The sequence below is a fragment of the Arachis duranensis genome, chromosome 5 (genome assembly GCF_000817695.3).
Source record: "Arachis duranensis cultivar V14167 chromosome 5, aradu.V14167.gnm2.J7QH, whole genome shotgun sequence".
Lineage (NCBI taxonomy): Eukaryota > Viridiplantae > Streptophyta > Magnoliopsida > Fabales > Fabaceae > Arachis > Arachis duranensis.
The window spans coordinates 99,941,487-99,957,743 of NC_029776.3; the positions used below are offsets into that span (position 1 = coordinate 99,941,487).

The following is a 16,257-nucleotide window of genomic DNA, read 5'->3' on the forward strand; positions in this document are numbered from 1 at the left end:
AGCCTATCGCGGTTTCTGTTTCTTTGGGGTTGGTCATAAACCGCTACGACCAGTAGCAGTTTATGTGCATAGGACTTCGTGCGTAAACTGCTAGAGGCTATAGCGGTTTACATTAAATATGAAAACAAATAGTAAAACTAATATTTATTTAAAAAAATAATTACAAAACAAATAATTAATGGTATATACTATTTAAATAATATCATAAATAAAAAAATTTAATTTAGCATTTAACATTATAATTTAAAAAATATAAATATGCATATAATAAATTTTTTATTTGTATTTATTATTAAATAGTAAATCAAAGAGTGAATACTCACTCTTTTTTAATAATAGCAAATAAAAGGGTGAGTACTCACTCATTTTAATAATAAATACAAATAATTTTTATTACATGCATATATTTATATTTTTTATTTTATTCATTAAAATATATAATGCTATCACTGTTATTTATCCAATCAATTAACTATAAAATATAAATAGTTTTTATTTTTTAAAATCTTAGAAAATAAAAATGCAATGACCTATTGAATTATATGGCTAAGATTTAAAGATATTTTTTTAATTACATATTAATTGATAAAATTTTATATTCTTATGAATTATTTTTATAAATTAAAAAAAATTACTAATACCTATCTGAATAATTATATCTCTCTATCAGAAAATAAGAGTACTTTATTTTAACAGAAAATAACTTTTTTTTTACTTTAAAAAGCCAATCTAAACTAACACAAAGACTATTTCGTTGAGGATCTTCGTTGAGGATCAAAAAACGAGTAAATGGTCAAAATAGTCATTAAAAAATCACCAAAAAATCACCCGTTCTCCAAATTAGTCATCGAAAGTTTTTAATCAAATTCGTTCTTTAAAAATTTTGAATTAGTCATATTAGTCATTCCGTCACTTTCTTTGTTTATAATGTCAAAATGTGCTAATGTGGCACGTTAAATGACACCACAACACACACCTAAAAATCTTAAATGACTATTAATATAATAAGTTTATGAAATTATATCAAATTAAAACCTAATTAAGGGGAGAACTTGAGGCATTGGAATCCCTCAATTTAGGATTGGTTTGATCTAATTTCATAAACTAATCATGTTAACACTCAATTAGGATTACTAGGTGTGTGTTGTGATATTACTTAACGTACCATATCAACAACGTTATTAGTAATAGAAGTGGCAGAAAGATTAACATGGCTAATTTAAAATCTTTGAAAAACAAATTTGATTAAAAAAACTTTCGAGAATCAATTTAGAGAACGAGTGATCTTTCAAAACTAATTTAACCATTTACTCATTAAAAAACTATTATTAAGAGTTAAACTTGAACCCACTTATATTTTTTAGTTTATGTGTTTAGAACTTTGTTTGATTTGAGACTCATATCTATCTCAGTCCGTAAACTTACGACAAAAAAAAATTCAATAAACTAAATCACATTAACTTGTAAACGCATCATGAACATATAAAACACCACCAAAAACATTGTTTAGAAATTCATTTATATCTAAAAAATATTATCTTTGAGTTCAACCGAAAAAAATTTCATCCAAGAATTTAAAAAGATAAAATAAACATCTTTTGATCTAAAGTGAGACTATTCTAATGTTGAAGGTGCGATAAGAGTAAGAAGAAAAGATGTACTTTAAAAAATGTACAAGAAAAGTGAAAGAAAAGCGAAAACCTGATTTAACATAATGGCAAAATTTAAGGCCATTTGTTGCAATATACCATATATACTAGTACTTTTATACTGTAAATAAGCTTAGTCAATTCTCCTTTATTTGCTAGACTGCTCTATTATAATGCAGATCACTACTACTAACACCTTCCCTCAAGTTAGGACAGCAAATATCTTAGAGTCCTAACTTGCCAACAAGTGTAGGAAAGGTTCTTCAAGCTAAAGGTTTTGTTAGCAAATCTGCAATATGTTCATGTGTTGATATAGGCATCAGGTGAATTAACTTGTCTAGTAGTTTGTCTTTAACCACATAACAATCTACCTCTATGTATTTGGTTCTCTCATGGAACACAAGGTTGGTCATTATGTGAATTGCGGCTTGGCTATCGCAATAAAGATTAATAGTGCTTCATGTCAATTGCGCTTGGATTGATGTAATTTGATTCAAGATTTTTGTAATCGTGCGCAGATCTAGGTTCGATGGTGGTGAATTTGAGATTTCACTGTGCGGTTCTGTCATTGATGATTCAAATCTTGTTGATGTGTAAGATTCAAACACTATGCTTTCTTATGAGTAATCAAAGACATAGAGATCAGGGTTTCTTCTTCCTAATTCTTGTCTAATCATGCTCCACTCTCTTCATCCACACTCACTGCACCATGTTAAAGGTGTGATAGGAGTAGGAAGAGAAGATGCACTTCAAAGAATATACAAGAGAAGTGAAAGAAAAGCGAGAACCTGATTTAACATAACGACAAAACTCAAGGCCATTTACTACAATATGCCATATATATACTAGTGCTCTTATATTGTAAATAAGCTTAGTCAATTCTCCTTTGTTAGACTACTCTATTACAATACAGATTACTACTACTAACATCTAGTTCTCATTCCTAAAGTGAAATAGCAAGAGAATCCAAACTACCTGCAACTTATAAGACAATTACATTTAAAATTATTTTTAAAATTTTGGTGATCAAGCTTAAAAAATTACTAGATAGAATTGTCTTCCCCATTCAGAATTTTGTAAGAGGGAGGATAATGCAATATAATATTATAACTTTTCAGAAAATCTTTCATAGTTTTGGAAAAAAAAGGAAAGAAATGGCCCAATAACCTAGCCATTAAAATTGACATAAACAAAACATACAATAAGCTAGAATGGGACTTTTGAAGGCAACTCTAATAGCTTTCAGATGTCATTTAAGATGGAGTATGATGAACTACAGAGCATACCTGTTGTTTCCAATTTATGCAACTTGTTATGGTAACAAGTAAAACAGTTTGAAAAATTGCACCAATTTTTATTCTGATTTGATTTGAATCGAAACATGAGAGTTGGATTTTCACCAGAGTTGAAATTTGCATTATTTTTACACAATCGAGTTTGAGCATCTTAAGATGTACTATTTTAATTCTTTGCTTGGCCAAGAAAAATTAAATTCTAGTATATCCTGGTATTTAATACGTCAAATTGTGATATTTAATTTCATGCTATTCCGCATTGACCTTTTTAATTTTATCTGCTAAATCATGGTATGAAATATTGTAATCCAGAAAATGTTCACATATTCATTTATGTTGCCGCGTGTTGAATTTTTTAGTTTTAGTCACAACCTTTATTAAATTATTACTAGAAAAAAGCTCACGTATATGTGCAGGTGAGACACTGGTATTTTTAACATATCTGATGATATAATGTCATTTTTATTGTAAAAATTTAATTTTGTAATTGTGAAACAATAGTGTTAAGAAGTCAGTATATTTTATAATTTGTAGCTATCAATTAGTTATTATTAATATTTTTAATAATATAAAATTACATATTTTTTATTGATAATTAAATACGGACTAAATTAATGCTAGTCCCTAAGACTTTCTCTTTATAAAAATTATGGCAATGTAGTTTTGGATTGACCTAATGTTGTATAAAATTTGTACACAATGGTTAGAAATATATTGAAACAATTCTTGTGTAAACATCTGCTATATCAACGGAAGGCCGGGAGGAGTTTTATTAAACATTGCATAGCTAACATTGGTACATGTTCCAATTTTAGTTGATTAAATATCCTTGTATTTTGTGAAGTAATCGTAATATTTGGGCAATTTACGCAAATAAAATGAAGGAGCAAAACCTTTACGTATATACAACATTGGCAATTTCCAGACGCAAATGCAATAAACACAACTATATATAATCTGCTACACCCTGTAGCAGAACCCAATTGCACGTAATCCGCTATAGGGTATCGCGGATTACGTTGAGGGCTGAGTTACTCATAAACCGCTACACCCTGTAGCGGTTTATGACCAAATGGCGCTACACTCATAATCCGCTACACACTCTAGCGGATTATGAAAAATCATTGGATCCTTGGTGTGCAGTCCACCATGGAGGGGACAGCTACGTTGTTGAAGACATCTCCGATTTGCGTGGCTGATGACGTGGATGACTCAACCGTGTACTTTCATCGTCTTTTCTGGACGTTTCCTCCTTGTGTTGAAGCTTTCCGACATTGCAAGCCATTGGTAAGCATAGACGGTACTCATCTGTATGGCAAGTATGGAGGGACTTTGCTCCTGGCCATCGCTCAAGATGGGAACTCCAACATCTTGCCTATTGCTTTCAGTCTCGTGAAGGGGGAAAATGCCGAGTCTTGGTCTTTCTTCCTGACTAACCTGCAGCAACATGTGACTCCGCAACAGGGGATAATGTCATTTTAGATAGGCACAATGGCATCAAGGCTGCACTAGAGAACCCGAACAGTGGGTGGTTACCCCCGCTTGCGTACCGAGCATTTTGTATTCGGCATGTTGCAGCTAACTTCGCATTCAGTTTCAAGGGCACGGATGCAAAGCGTTTGCTTGTGAACGCTGCTTATGCAAAGACTGAGGCAGAGTTTCACTATTGGTTTGATATAATGCGGACTGAGAATCCGGCAATGTGTGATTGGGCGAACAGAATAAAATACGATAAGTGGACTCAGCACCAGGATGGTGGCAGACGGTTCGGTCACATGACGATCAATATATCTGAGTGTGTTAATTCTGTTCTTAAGGTTACACGAAATCTTCTGGTTACCGCCCTAGTCAAGTCCACATATGGTCGACTAGCGGAGTTGTTTGTGATTCGTGGTCAGACGGTAGAGGCTCAATTGACCAGCAGTGCCAAGTTCTGTCAGTCTTTTATGAAGGCGATGGAGCACAACTTGAAAGACTCCAGATGTTTCACTGTCACCCTGTTCGATAGACACCAGTCTGAGTACACCATTGCCGAGACGACGCCCACTGGGAGCTTTTCACTTGGGACGTACCGAGTTTCCCTCCAGCACCGTACATGCGACTGTGGATACTTTCAAGCTCTCCATTACCCATGTTGCCATGCGATTGCATGTTGTGCCCAGTCATGGCTTGACTGGTCTATCTATGTCGACGAGGTCTACACCATGCAGAAGGTGTTCAGGGTGTACCAGATGGGTTTCGTGCCGCCAGTACCGGAGGGACTTTGGCCACCTTATGACGGTCCGACCGTTATTCCGGACCCCCGCTTGAGGCGTTGTCGTGATGGCCAACCTAGGTCTACCAGAATCCGGAACAACATGGATGAGGCCGACCCTAACCGACCCAAGCGGTGCGGGCTATGCAGACAGCCTGGGCACACGCGTAGGTCTTGCCCCCAGAAAGGCTCCACCGTTGCCGGTAGTTCATAGGATTTCTAGTCGGTGTGCTTCTACTTTTTTGAATTGTTTATTCTCCTGTAGCAATTTACGCTTTCGGGTGTTACTGTTAGTTCCTTTCGTGTGTTTGTGTTAATCTTGGTTCCGACCTATTTGTATGACTTATGACTTATGCCTAATGTAGAAATTTAATCCGTGTTACTGTTAATGCCTCGTGCCTATTATATTTCTATGGCTTATTATTTATGGACACTGTATTTGTATAACTTCGTACATTTTGCATCACGAGTTGTTACTGTAAGACTGGTATATATAGGCATCTTCTCATCAATCCACATTGTTCATAATCCGCTAGAGTGTGTAGCGGATTATAAGTGTAGCGCCATTTGGTCATAAACCGCTACAGGGTGTAGCGATTTATGAGTAACTCAGCTCTCAACGTAATCTGCGATACCCTGTAGCGGATTACGTGCAATTGGATTTCGCTACAGAGTGTAGCGGATTATATATAGTTGCGTTTATTGCATTTGCGTCTGGAAATTGCCAATGTTGTATATACATAAAGGTTTTGCTTCTTCATTTTATTTGTGTAAATTGCCCTAATATTTCATTATGTTGGCTGCATTGTTATAGAAGCAGAGCTATTAAGTTTATTTATGGAAATACAATATTGTTGAACATTGTTTTTCGTCACTAGATAAGTTTAAGTGGAGTTGGGAGATCCTAGAAAGGCAAAAACATGTAACTTTAAATTTTAGTCTAATTAAACAGTGTGATATTTTTTAAGTGTTGCAAGAAGAAAGTTAATAACACCTTGAAGAATAGATTAGTCTAAATCTATTTCATTACCAAGAGACATATATAGAATTTTGGTGATGTTACTTTGAATTAAATAAAAGCCTCCAAAAAAGATAGGACAATTGGTTACAATATTCTAAAAGAAATATATTACTTTTGCATTGTTTAAGACATTAGTTGAAAGTGGGTTTTATCAATCATAATAAATTATTATATAATTTAATTGTAAATATTCAAAGTAGACAAAGCTGTCAGAGTCATTTAAAGAATCTATAAGAGATAAGCCTCAATGTAGTCCCTGAAGTTGCACTCGAGTCTCATAATAGTCCCTGAACTTAAAAGTTCCTCAGAGTCATCCCCGAACTTGCACTCCAGGACACAAAGTGGTCCTTCCGGCAATTTCAGCACACGTGGCGCAACCGGAAAGCTTAGTTGACAGCGTTGGTGACACGTGGGACTCACAACGGCTAGCTGATGTGGCAGAGTAAACTCTTCCGACTCAATTTGGTCCCTCATGTGAAGTTAAAACCCTAATTCCCTTTTTTGAAGGCCACATTGTTCACTCTGCTGTATCCTCGTCGGTGCTGTGTTCTTCTATTCTCCCTCTCTGAAGCCCAAAGGTTATGGCTAGCACGAGCAATGCAGCTGGGAGCTCGAACAACCCACGATCGTGGAAGCATCATGAGGAGAATGAACAGAAACAGAGAAGCTCGTTTGCTAGAATGGTGTGCCTGTGGGTCGAGACCGGTGCTGCGGTGGTCAGAGACAGATTCTAATCCAGGGAGACCATTCCTGGGTTTCCCGAACTATAATATAAGTATTATTGTTGTTGATTGCTGTATTTATGGATATAAATTTTGCTGATTGAATTTTCTTTGATGTGCAGACTGTGGATAAGAAATGGTGTGGATTGTTTATGTGGGTTGATAAAGTTTTGGAATATGCCATGCCATGTGATGATAGAACAAGACATTCAGTTGATGATGAAGAATGGAAGATGAAGATCGCTTGGAAATTTGGTAAATTAGAAGCTGAAATTAGGGTTCTAAAAATGGGGGAAATTTTGATGTTTGTGTTCATGCTGCTGATTGTAATTGGTGTTCTTGTATTAAAGCTGGATAGACAGTAGGGTCAACTGTATCTAGCAAAAAACAAATGACATGCATGTTACATGCATTCCTTGTTCATGTACTTGTTCCTATCCTTTTGTTTGAAAGAAATGAAAATTAAAGTGTTTGATTATATGCATACTTTTGTTTCCGGACTTCTTTTCAATGAAATAGAAATGGACAGGATTTGAACTACTCTTAAGTCTGTAACAGAGGATAAGATATAAACAAAAGGTTGAGAAAACTCAATTCAATAAAGTCATAATTCATAATTCATATTGGTAATGTTTGATTCAAAAAAGGCATTATAGAGCCAAAACACCAAGTATATCAAAGTTGTTGACATATTGACCTGATAAAATTCAAATACTAAAATTCCCAAAACTGGGACAATGTTTTAAGCATTGTAAACAACATCAGCAAAATAGATACAAAAAAAACAGCCTGCTTTTCCTAAACATAATCATCCTAATCTTCATTTTTTGTGTCTGGGTGCCTTGAATCCAGGGTTGGGCACAAACTTCATGAAATTTGCAAGCCTTGTAGCAGTTCCCTGTGTTGCACCTTGCATAGGGCCACTTGTTCAAATACTCCCAAGCTTCCTTATTAACCCTTTCAATCTTTTTGATGATATCAAGGAAACCATCTTGGCTAGTACACCTTGCACAATCCCAAAGTAGCCATCTAAGCTGGAGATCCTTCCATTGCTTATTAAAGTTCTTCCACAGATGCCAAACACAGAATCTGTGATGGACATTTGGAAAAACCTCCTTAACTGCATTTATAAGGTCCTGTTTCAGATACCAAAGAAGGGGTCAGATAGTTGTTTTCAGGCAGCAAAACTGTCCCTATAGTTATATAAGTGACATCAAAATAGTCTCTAGACTTGTTCAAGTGACATCAAACTAGTCCCTAGACTTATGTAAGTGACATCAAACTAGTCCCTACACAGCACTGTTACAGAACATTATGCAGAATAGGATAAATGAGTAACAATAGATTGACAGAACATTATGCAGCATATAATCAGTCTAGGATTAATTCTGCATATATAGACAGCAGCTCAGTGTATTAACATCATATAATCAGTCCAGGATTAATTCAGCATATATAATCAGCAATATGTGCCTTAAATCAAACTGGCAAATAAATCACAAGGACAGGCACCAAACTTCACTCTCCGTGTAGTTTTCCACAAAAGCCAAGACCAATACCCTTTTTTTTCTTTTGAAACTGAAGGAAATATATATATACAACTACAACTTACTACCAACAAAAAAAGACACACAGAAATAAAGAAAATCTGCCAAATTTGGAGCTAAAATAATCACTAACTAGAGAGGTTAAAAAATAATAAAATAATATACAACACTGAAGGTGGAGATGAAACAAGAAAAACCATCTAGAAATAGTAATGGTAAATAGTAGTTAATGAAAGCTCATTAAATGACATCTGTTATCTTCTTCATATCATAGCATTGATTCAGTCCTAATCTTCTTCTACCATTTTCATCATCACTCTCACTCTCTCCTTTTCATTACTTGACAGTTGGCAACAAAAGCACCACTCCCTTGCTTTTCTACTTCTCCTTCTCCCTCTAATATTTCACTATGCTATATTATCACTATATTCAAATTAACAATATAAGTTAAGTCTTCTATTATTTTGTGGTTTTCTTTTTCAAAATTTTTATTAGAAAAGGTTATTGTGGACGGGGGTATTGAATAGCGTGCCTAACTTTGTTAGTTGTTAACTGTTAAATTATATGATATTTCACCTTTATTTTGATCATGTTGCTAATGATTTGTGTCATGTGAACATAAAAAAGTGTGAAATCAAGAACATTATTTTAGTGTAACTAAGGATAACAGTTCTCTAGACACTAACTTCAATCTTGGTGGATCAAACTATTCAAATTTACATACCCTTTCCCACAACTAATCCACTAGTCCAGACCAAATTCTTCAAATAATTTGACTATTCCAATAGCTAAGTTAACTTCATTAGCAATTGCAAAACTTACTTTATATTACTCTAATTTATGTATGCAAGAATCCTTTATGATCACACACTCAGTTTAACTAAACAGCATTACATATTACATTCAGTTTAACTAAACCAACCCAATACAAAGAAAGGCAATTAGGTAAATCAGTCAAATTCAGAATCCATTATCAGAGTTACAAAAAATTTCAACTCCCAAAAGATCTTTACTTCTACTGTGATCATGCAAACTCTGTTTAACAAATTAATTTATCAGAGTCATTGTCCTGAAACAAATTAACAGTTTGGAAACTCCTCCACTAAGAGTAGTAAACCCTAACACATAAAGAACACATTTTCATATCATCAAAACACAAGAAATACTCATACTCTACAATTTTCTTGGCCAAACCACTATGAAAGCCAGTAGTGATCAAACCCTAGCACAAAGAACAAAACAGAGGCGTTCATACCCACCAATTACAATCGAAAAAAATGGCCTGAACTTTTGTGAATATTAGATTAACAACAATATCAAAAAAATAGAGGAACCACATTTTTTTTTTCATTTTCGGCTTACCTTTTTCAGAGAAATCAGGCTTCCCATGATTTTTTTTCATTTTTGACAAACGAGCTTCTCTGTTTCTGTTTATTCTCCTCATGATGCTTCCAAACGATCATGGGTTGTTCGAGCTCCCAGCTGCATTGCTCGTGCTAGCCATAACTTTCGGGTTTCAGAGAGGGAGAACAGAAGAACATAGCATCGACGAAGAAACAGCAGAGTGAACAATATGGCCTTCAAAAAAGGGGATTAAGGTTTTTAACTTCACCTGAGGGACCAAATTGAGTCGGAAGAGTTTATTCTGCCACATCAGCTAGCCGTTGTGAGTCCCACGTGTCACCAACGCTGCCAGCTAAGTTTTCCGGTTGCGCCACGTGTGCTGAAATTGCCGGAAGGACCACTTTGAGTCCCGGAGTGTAAGTTCGAGGATGACTCTAAGAAACTTTTAAGTTCAGGGACTATTATGAGACTCGAGTGCAACTTCAGGGACTACATTGAGACTTATCTCAATCTATAAATATGCTAAGTTCATAAACTGGAAAAAATTGGTTAACTAAATTTCGTTTCAAATTTTTTAAAATTAAATAACAATTTATTTATAATTTATTATATTATTTAATATTATATTTTCAGAGATTTTTATATATAAATCGGTCAATTTCTTATTTATAATTTAAGACTTCAGTAATTAAAAAATAATGAAAATTTTATATGTTTTAATTTGAATATTAAGATTTTAAACCTTGTTTTATGATTAAAGAAAAAATTTATTTGATTATTTCTAATTCTTGAATTAGAATACTTAATTAAAAATAAATTATAAATTGAATAATAATTAGTATTTTCAAAACTAATTATATTGGGTTAAATTAGTTTTATATTATTATTTTATCCTTTAATTTTTATTAAAATTCCTACTCTACCAGATCTTAAAATTCCTAAACACCCTAATTTTATCTAACCTTAACTCACCGATACATTTCACTCACCCTCACCTCGCACCCTTCCTCCCACCGTTGCACACACATGCATCAGAGAAAGAGAGTGAACAAAAAAAAAAGGAAAGAAAGAAGAGAAGAGAGGGAAGGGGGGAGCCGAGGAAGAAGGAGAAAGGGAAAAGAGGGAGGAGAGGAAGACGGCACTGGTAGACATCACTACCACAGTTGCCGCTGTAGTGTCGCCGTCAAGGATTAGAGGGGGGAGAGAGAGAGCTCGCGGGTGAGAGAGGAGGAGGCGTCGCCGTTGGAGCCGTGAGGATTGCCATTGTCGTATAGGGACCACCACGGGAGAAGGAGCCGTACTTCCGCGCCGCTGTCGAGCAAGCTTCATTGTCGTGTTCCCATATCGTCATCGCCGTCAGACCCATCGTCACTGTTGTGACGCGCCAAGAAGGAGACAGCCCGAAAGAGAAAGGAAACGTGATGAATGAGAGCTGCTGTCTGAGCCGCCACCAGAGGATGCCGCTGCCGCTAACATGGTTGCCAGCGAGTTGCACGGTGTTGTTCGAATCGCTGTTCTATTGTCACCGTTGTTGGAACCACTTGGGGCTTGCCGCTGCTTCTTCTGGCTCTATTCAAACCTTACCGTCGTGGCTGTGGTCGCCGGAAGCACCGCCGGAGGTGCTATTGCCCCATAGTCTTCATTCCTTTTTATATAGTGAGTTATTTTTGTTTCTGAGTCCTTATAATTGTTGCCCTATTATTTGTGGCGTTATTGCCAAAGGGTTAAGTTCCGATTATTGCATGTCGCGATTGAAGTTGTTGTTGTTGCTGCGGAAGTAGTATGGAGCTGTGGTTGCGACTGCCGCTATTGCGGGCCAGGAGAAAAAGCATTTTGACCTATTTTATGGCTTATGGATTTTGATTATTCGAGGTAGAGACCTTTTCTTAAAACATATTTTATATCACGAAATTGTTATAAATAATATTGATGTGAAAAATATATTTTTGGTGATTTTGTGAGTCTCCTGGATTGAATTGATTTGTTTTGGATGAATGTGATTATTTACTTGATTGAGTTATTGTTGATTGACTGAGTTAGCATTGTGATAGTTGATGAAAGCATGAATTGGAATTTGGTTTGTATGATTATACTGAGAAATGGTTTTATGTTGGAAATCGAATTTGTATATTTATATTGAGGAATATTTTGGTTTTGAAACCGTTGTAAAGAGTTGAGAAATGTTGGTTTGGACGGAACCTTTGAAGGATGGTAAAGTCTGAATTTTAGAAGAGATATTGTCAAAATTTTTGGAGTATTTGAGTAAAATTGAATAATAAGAAAAATGGAAGGAAGTGCTAATTTCATAAAACTAGGAGCTTTGTTTTGAAACTTTATTTGGTTAATTTTGATTAAGAAAACTATGCCTCGAGAACTTTTTTGTGAATTTAGAGTATTTGAACTTTATTGGTGTAACATTCTACCACACAGAACTTTATGCTTAAGTCGTAAAATCGGAAGTGGTGAGGTATTACAACGTCTAAAATCAAAATATGTACATATATTTGAAGGATAATTTAACAAGGAGTCTTGAAAGAGAAGATAGGTACAAGCATAGAATTTTCATCACACTCGCAAAATGTTAAAGGTAGAAAGGTAGATTACAGAAACAAAAGAGACAATATATATATACACACACACACACACACACACACACAGGAATCCAAAAGAGATACATATCAAGTCACTAGTCCCGACTTGCGAAGTAAAGGCCGGCTCGAGTACATATATATACAATCCCAAAAGCTAACATAAACATAAATATAAATCTTATTTCTACAAAATCAACCTCTAAGATGGATATACAAGTTGAAATACAAAAGTGGAGAACATATACATATATATGCTAAGTACAAAATAAAATCCCAAAATAGAGTCTTCGTTTTCAAAGAGAATCCAACACGCTCAGTGAGATATGTCACGTCCTGTATCTGAAAACAGAAAAATTTCCGAAAACAGGTGAGAACCAAAAGGTTTCTAGTAGGGTAACAGTTTTAAATAGAGATGATGTAAAACCGGGTTATACTAGGGTTATACTAATCCAAAACCGGGTGAACACACTACCCACTTCACTATGTTTATGATCCAAATCTCAAGTTCTTTTAAAACTCCTCTCAGCCTGTCTCTTTTCAATTTAATACCTCATAATTTTGGTATTGATTTCAGTAAATGAATTCAGTAGATGAGAACACAAATAATAGAGTGCAAACACAATAAAAAATAGTTATAACATAGACAATAATTAGCAATTAAACAGAGGTACACATGTAGGCAAACGAAAATAATGCACACTCAAACAATTTCACATAAATGCATATGATGCATGCCTTTCCTACTGGCCATTAGCTCACCCATCAGTTACACTGCCGGAACCCGACACATCCAGTAGCTAACTCGGACATTGTCTCTCTGTCATGCATCTTCCTGAGGAATATAATAATCTCGACTTCATCAAAATCCTAAAAAAGGTAGTTCTCACCCTTGCACCTTTTACCGGAGGCAGTGCTATCCAGGATGCATGTCTGGCCACTCTTACAATCAGAGAGAGCCATGAAACAAGCGGGATTAACCATTGTACTTATTTTGGCATAACTCAGCTCAGTGCAAGCGGGATTCACTACTGACTTTGCCACGTCCTTGCCAAGAATAAACAGTAATCAGAATGCAAGGGAGACTAACCACTGCCCTTGCCAAAAAGTGATTCAGATCTCATTTAGTTTACAATGAGTCTTTAATCAGTTTTTAAACTCAGTAAGTTTGTTAGCCTCAAGCCTCCATTAATAATCATTAACTTCGATCCACAGTTTTATCTAATATTCCAATTTTAATTCATTCCTATATACTCACACTCATCTAGAGCTTAGAAACTAATTATCGGACCTTATACAGGGGTTATATGGATTTACAAGCTTGCCAAAAAAGCCAAATAGTCAAAAATAGAGAAATTTTTTAGAAAACAGGACTTTGTGCGTGTGCATCACCTTTGTGCATATGCACCCACCAGAACGCCATTCCTAGCTTGTGCGTATGCATCTCCTTGTGCGTACGTGCAACTTGCAAATTTCCCTTGTCGTGCATACGTATACACTCGTGCATACGCACAAGACCAAAATCTTGGTTTTTCTGCAAAATCTCAGATTTTTAATTTAAAACATCAATTTTCAATTACTCATAACTTACTCTACAAGATTCAGTTTTCCATCATTTTTAAACGATTTTAAAGCTCTCATCACTATCTTTAACTTAAGATAAATTTCATTGAAATCCAAACTCCAAACATTAAGTTATGGCCCATCGAAATTGGTCAAAAACTCATTTTTACCAAATATTGCACAATGCTCAATTTGACAAATTTTCAAATCCAACTTAGTTCAAATTACTTCAATACCATTTCTAAACATGCCAAACACTCAATCATCAAATCTCAACTATTCTAAGTCTAATCAACCCAATTTTAACTCATTTAACATACTTCATCAACTATGTCCATTCACAACCACACATACAATACTCACACATCCAAATTCACAACCAACCAAATATCAATGATCTCATTCTCATACAATAATTCACCCCACTTATCTCAACTTACCAACTAGAGGATTCCTTATCTTATCATGACTTCCGACCCAATTTTCACATAAATTACTATTTCTATTATGCATACACATATACATATACATATATACATTCACATTATAACTCAAGCTATCATCCAACCAAACAATCACCACAACAATCAATTCATCCGATCCTATTCTCGGGACAATTAACCTAGACATTCACATAATTTTACATAATGTCTACTTGAAATAAAAGCACGTACTTTTAGACGTGGTTCCTCCAACACTTTGATTTCCTTCGGGCAACTCCAACTTCTACCGGTTTCACACCAAGACGATCCTTGAATCCAATCCCGCACCAAATGCACCGAGCTAGTTTCGTTTCACCCCAAATTCAATCCAAACAAGCTTTATTCCATCTAATCACAAAATTTCCACATAAATTCAACCTAGATTTTTGCATATAGTGAGAAAATTAGGGATTGAGATTCCTTACCTTGTCTTACACAACCTTGGGTTGAAACTCCATTAGAACTCAAGGTTGAATATCCCTAAACATAAAAAATTCAAATTTTTCTCAATATCCAAATAAAAAATACGAAATTGAAGAGGGTAGCAAAATGTGCAAGAAATTTAAAGTTTCTTACCATAATATTCGGATAGAATTGAAGAGAATTTCTAATGCATGGCCACAATCGGCTCGTTAATCGGAACTCCGAATCGGAAGATATGGGAAATCAAAGTGGAGGATGAATAGTGACATTAGGGATTTTGCTCTTACCTCTTTTTTTAATGATTTTTTTAGAAAAATAAAAAAAAAGTAAAAGTGATTTTATATTTAGATATCTTATGTAAAAATTTTTTTATTTATCAATTATGTTTGGATAAAATAAGATAAAAATATTTTTTGTTAATTTATTATGTGAAAATCATTTTTTTTAAATATCTTTTAGAAAAGATATAAAAGAGTTGTTTTGCCACTATTTTCGAAAAAGATTTGTTTTTAAATGATATTTTTTTTAAAAAGATCTTTTACAAAAGTAAAAGTGATTTTGTATTTAAATATTTCATAGAAAAAGATTTTTTTATCTATTAATTATATTTGGATAAAATAAAATGAAAATAATTTTTTATTATTTATTATGTAAAAAATATTATTTTAAAAAAAATGTTTTTCAAATTTTTTTTATTTTTTTAATATTTTTATTTTTGCATTAAAATTTATTAAACACACTAAAAAATAAAAAAATTATTAAAATTTTTTTATCAATTTAATAATATTCAAACAAGCACTTAAGCACTTAATGCATTAAAATAATTCTTCCCAAAAAAAACATTGTAACTAATTAATCGCAAAAAAGATCGCAGACTTGATTTGGTTACAGGATTTAACTAACTACTTTCCAAGTAAGCTAATCCAACTGAAAAATACACATAACAAAAGTAAAAGAGGAAAACAACCCTCATCTTTATATGCATGTAAAAAGGAGGGTGCACTGTGCTTATAGCGGCACACAGAAGCTGAGAATCGCCTAAACAGCAATCACCTAAATCTTAATGGCCACGCTTTCTGCTTGTGCTTCACCACCTTGGCTAAACCCTAACCCTAATCCCAATTCGAATCCCGGCCCCAATTGTCTCCCAGATCAATCTCAAACCCTCGACTTCGATTCCCTAATGGCCTCTCAATCTCAATTACCGCCTCATCACGCTCCCACCGTTGCTTCGCCGGGATCTTCTTCTCCCAACGCGGCTCCGGCGGAACTGCCGTCTCTCCTCCATGTATCTTTCAACCAGGACCACGCCTGCTTCGCTGCCGCTACTGAGAATGGCTTCCGCATCTACAATTGTGACCCCTTTCGT

At 34.7% G+C, this 16,257-nt stretch overlaps 2 protein-coding genes across 2 annotated transcripts; both read left to right on the plus strand.

Annotated features, from left to right (window-relative positions):
• Positions 1 to 4,093: 4,093 nt before the first annotated feature.
• Positions 4,094 to 5,412, plus strand: LOC107490953 (uncharacterized). The gene is made up of 2 exons (XM_016111748.1): positions 4,094 to 4,244; positions 4,388 to 5,412. Exons 1-2 carry the CDS (start codon positions 4,094 to 4,096, stop codon positions 5,410 to 5,412), a joined length of 1,176 nt encoding a protein of 391 aa, XP_015967234.1.
• A 10,407-nt stretch (positions 5,413 to 15,819) lies between these two features.
• On the plus strand, positions 15,820 to 16,257 carry LOC107491368 (autophagy-related protein 18a; the record flags this gene model as incomplete). Its single annotated transcript, XM_016112216.3, is given in 1 exon segment — positions 15,820 to 16,257. A coding segment is annotated over 1 exon segment (306 nt), but the record flags the coding sequence as incomplete, so codon positions are not given.

Coding starts and splice junctions, on each gene's coding strand:
- LOC107490953 (XM_016111748.1), top strand. CDS start 4,094: ATGGAGGGGACAGCTACGTTGTTGAAGACATCTCCGATTTGCGTGGCT. Junction 4,245..4,387: donor GCCATTGGTAAGCATAGACG/GTACTCATCTGT, acceptor ACTAACCTGCAG/CAACATGTGACTCCGCAACA.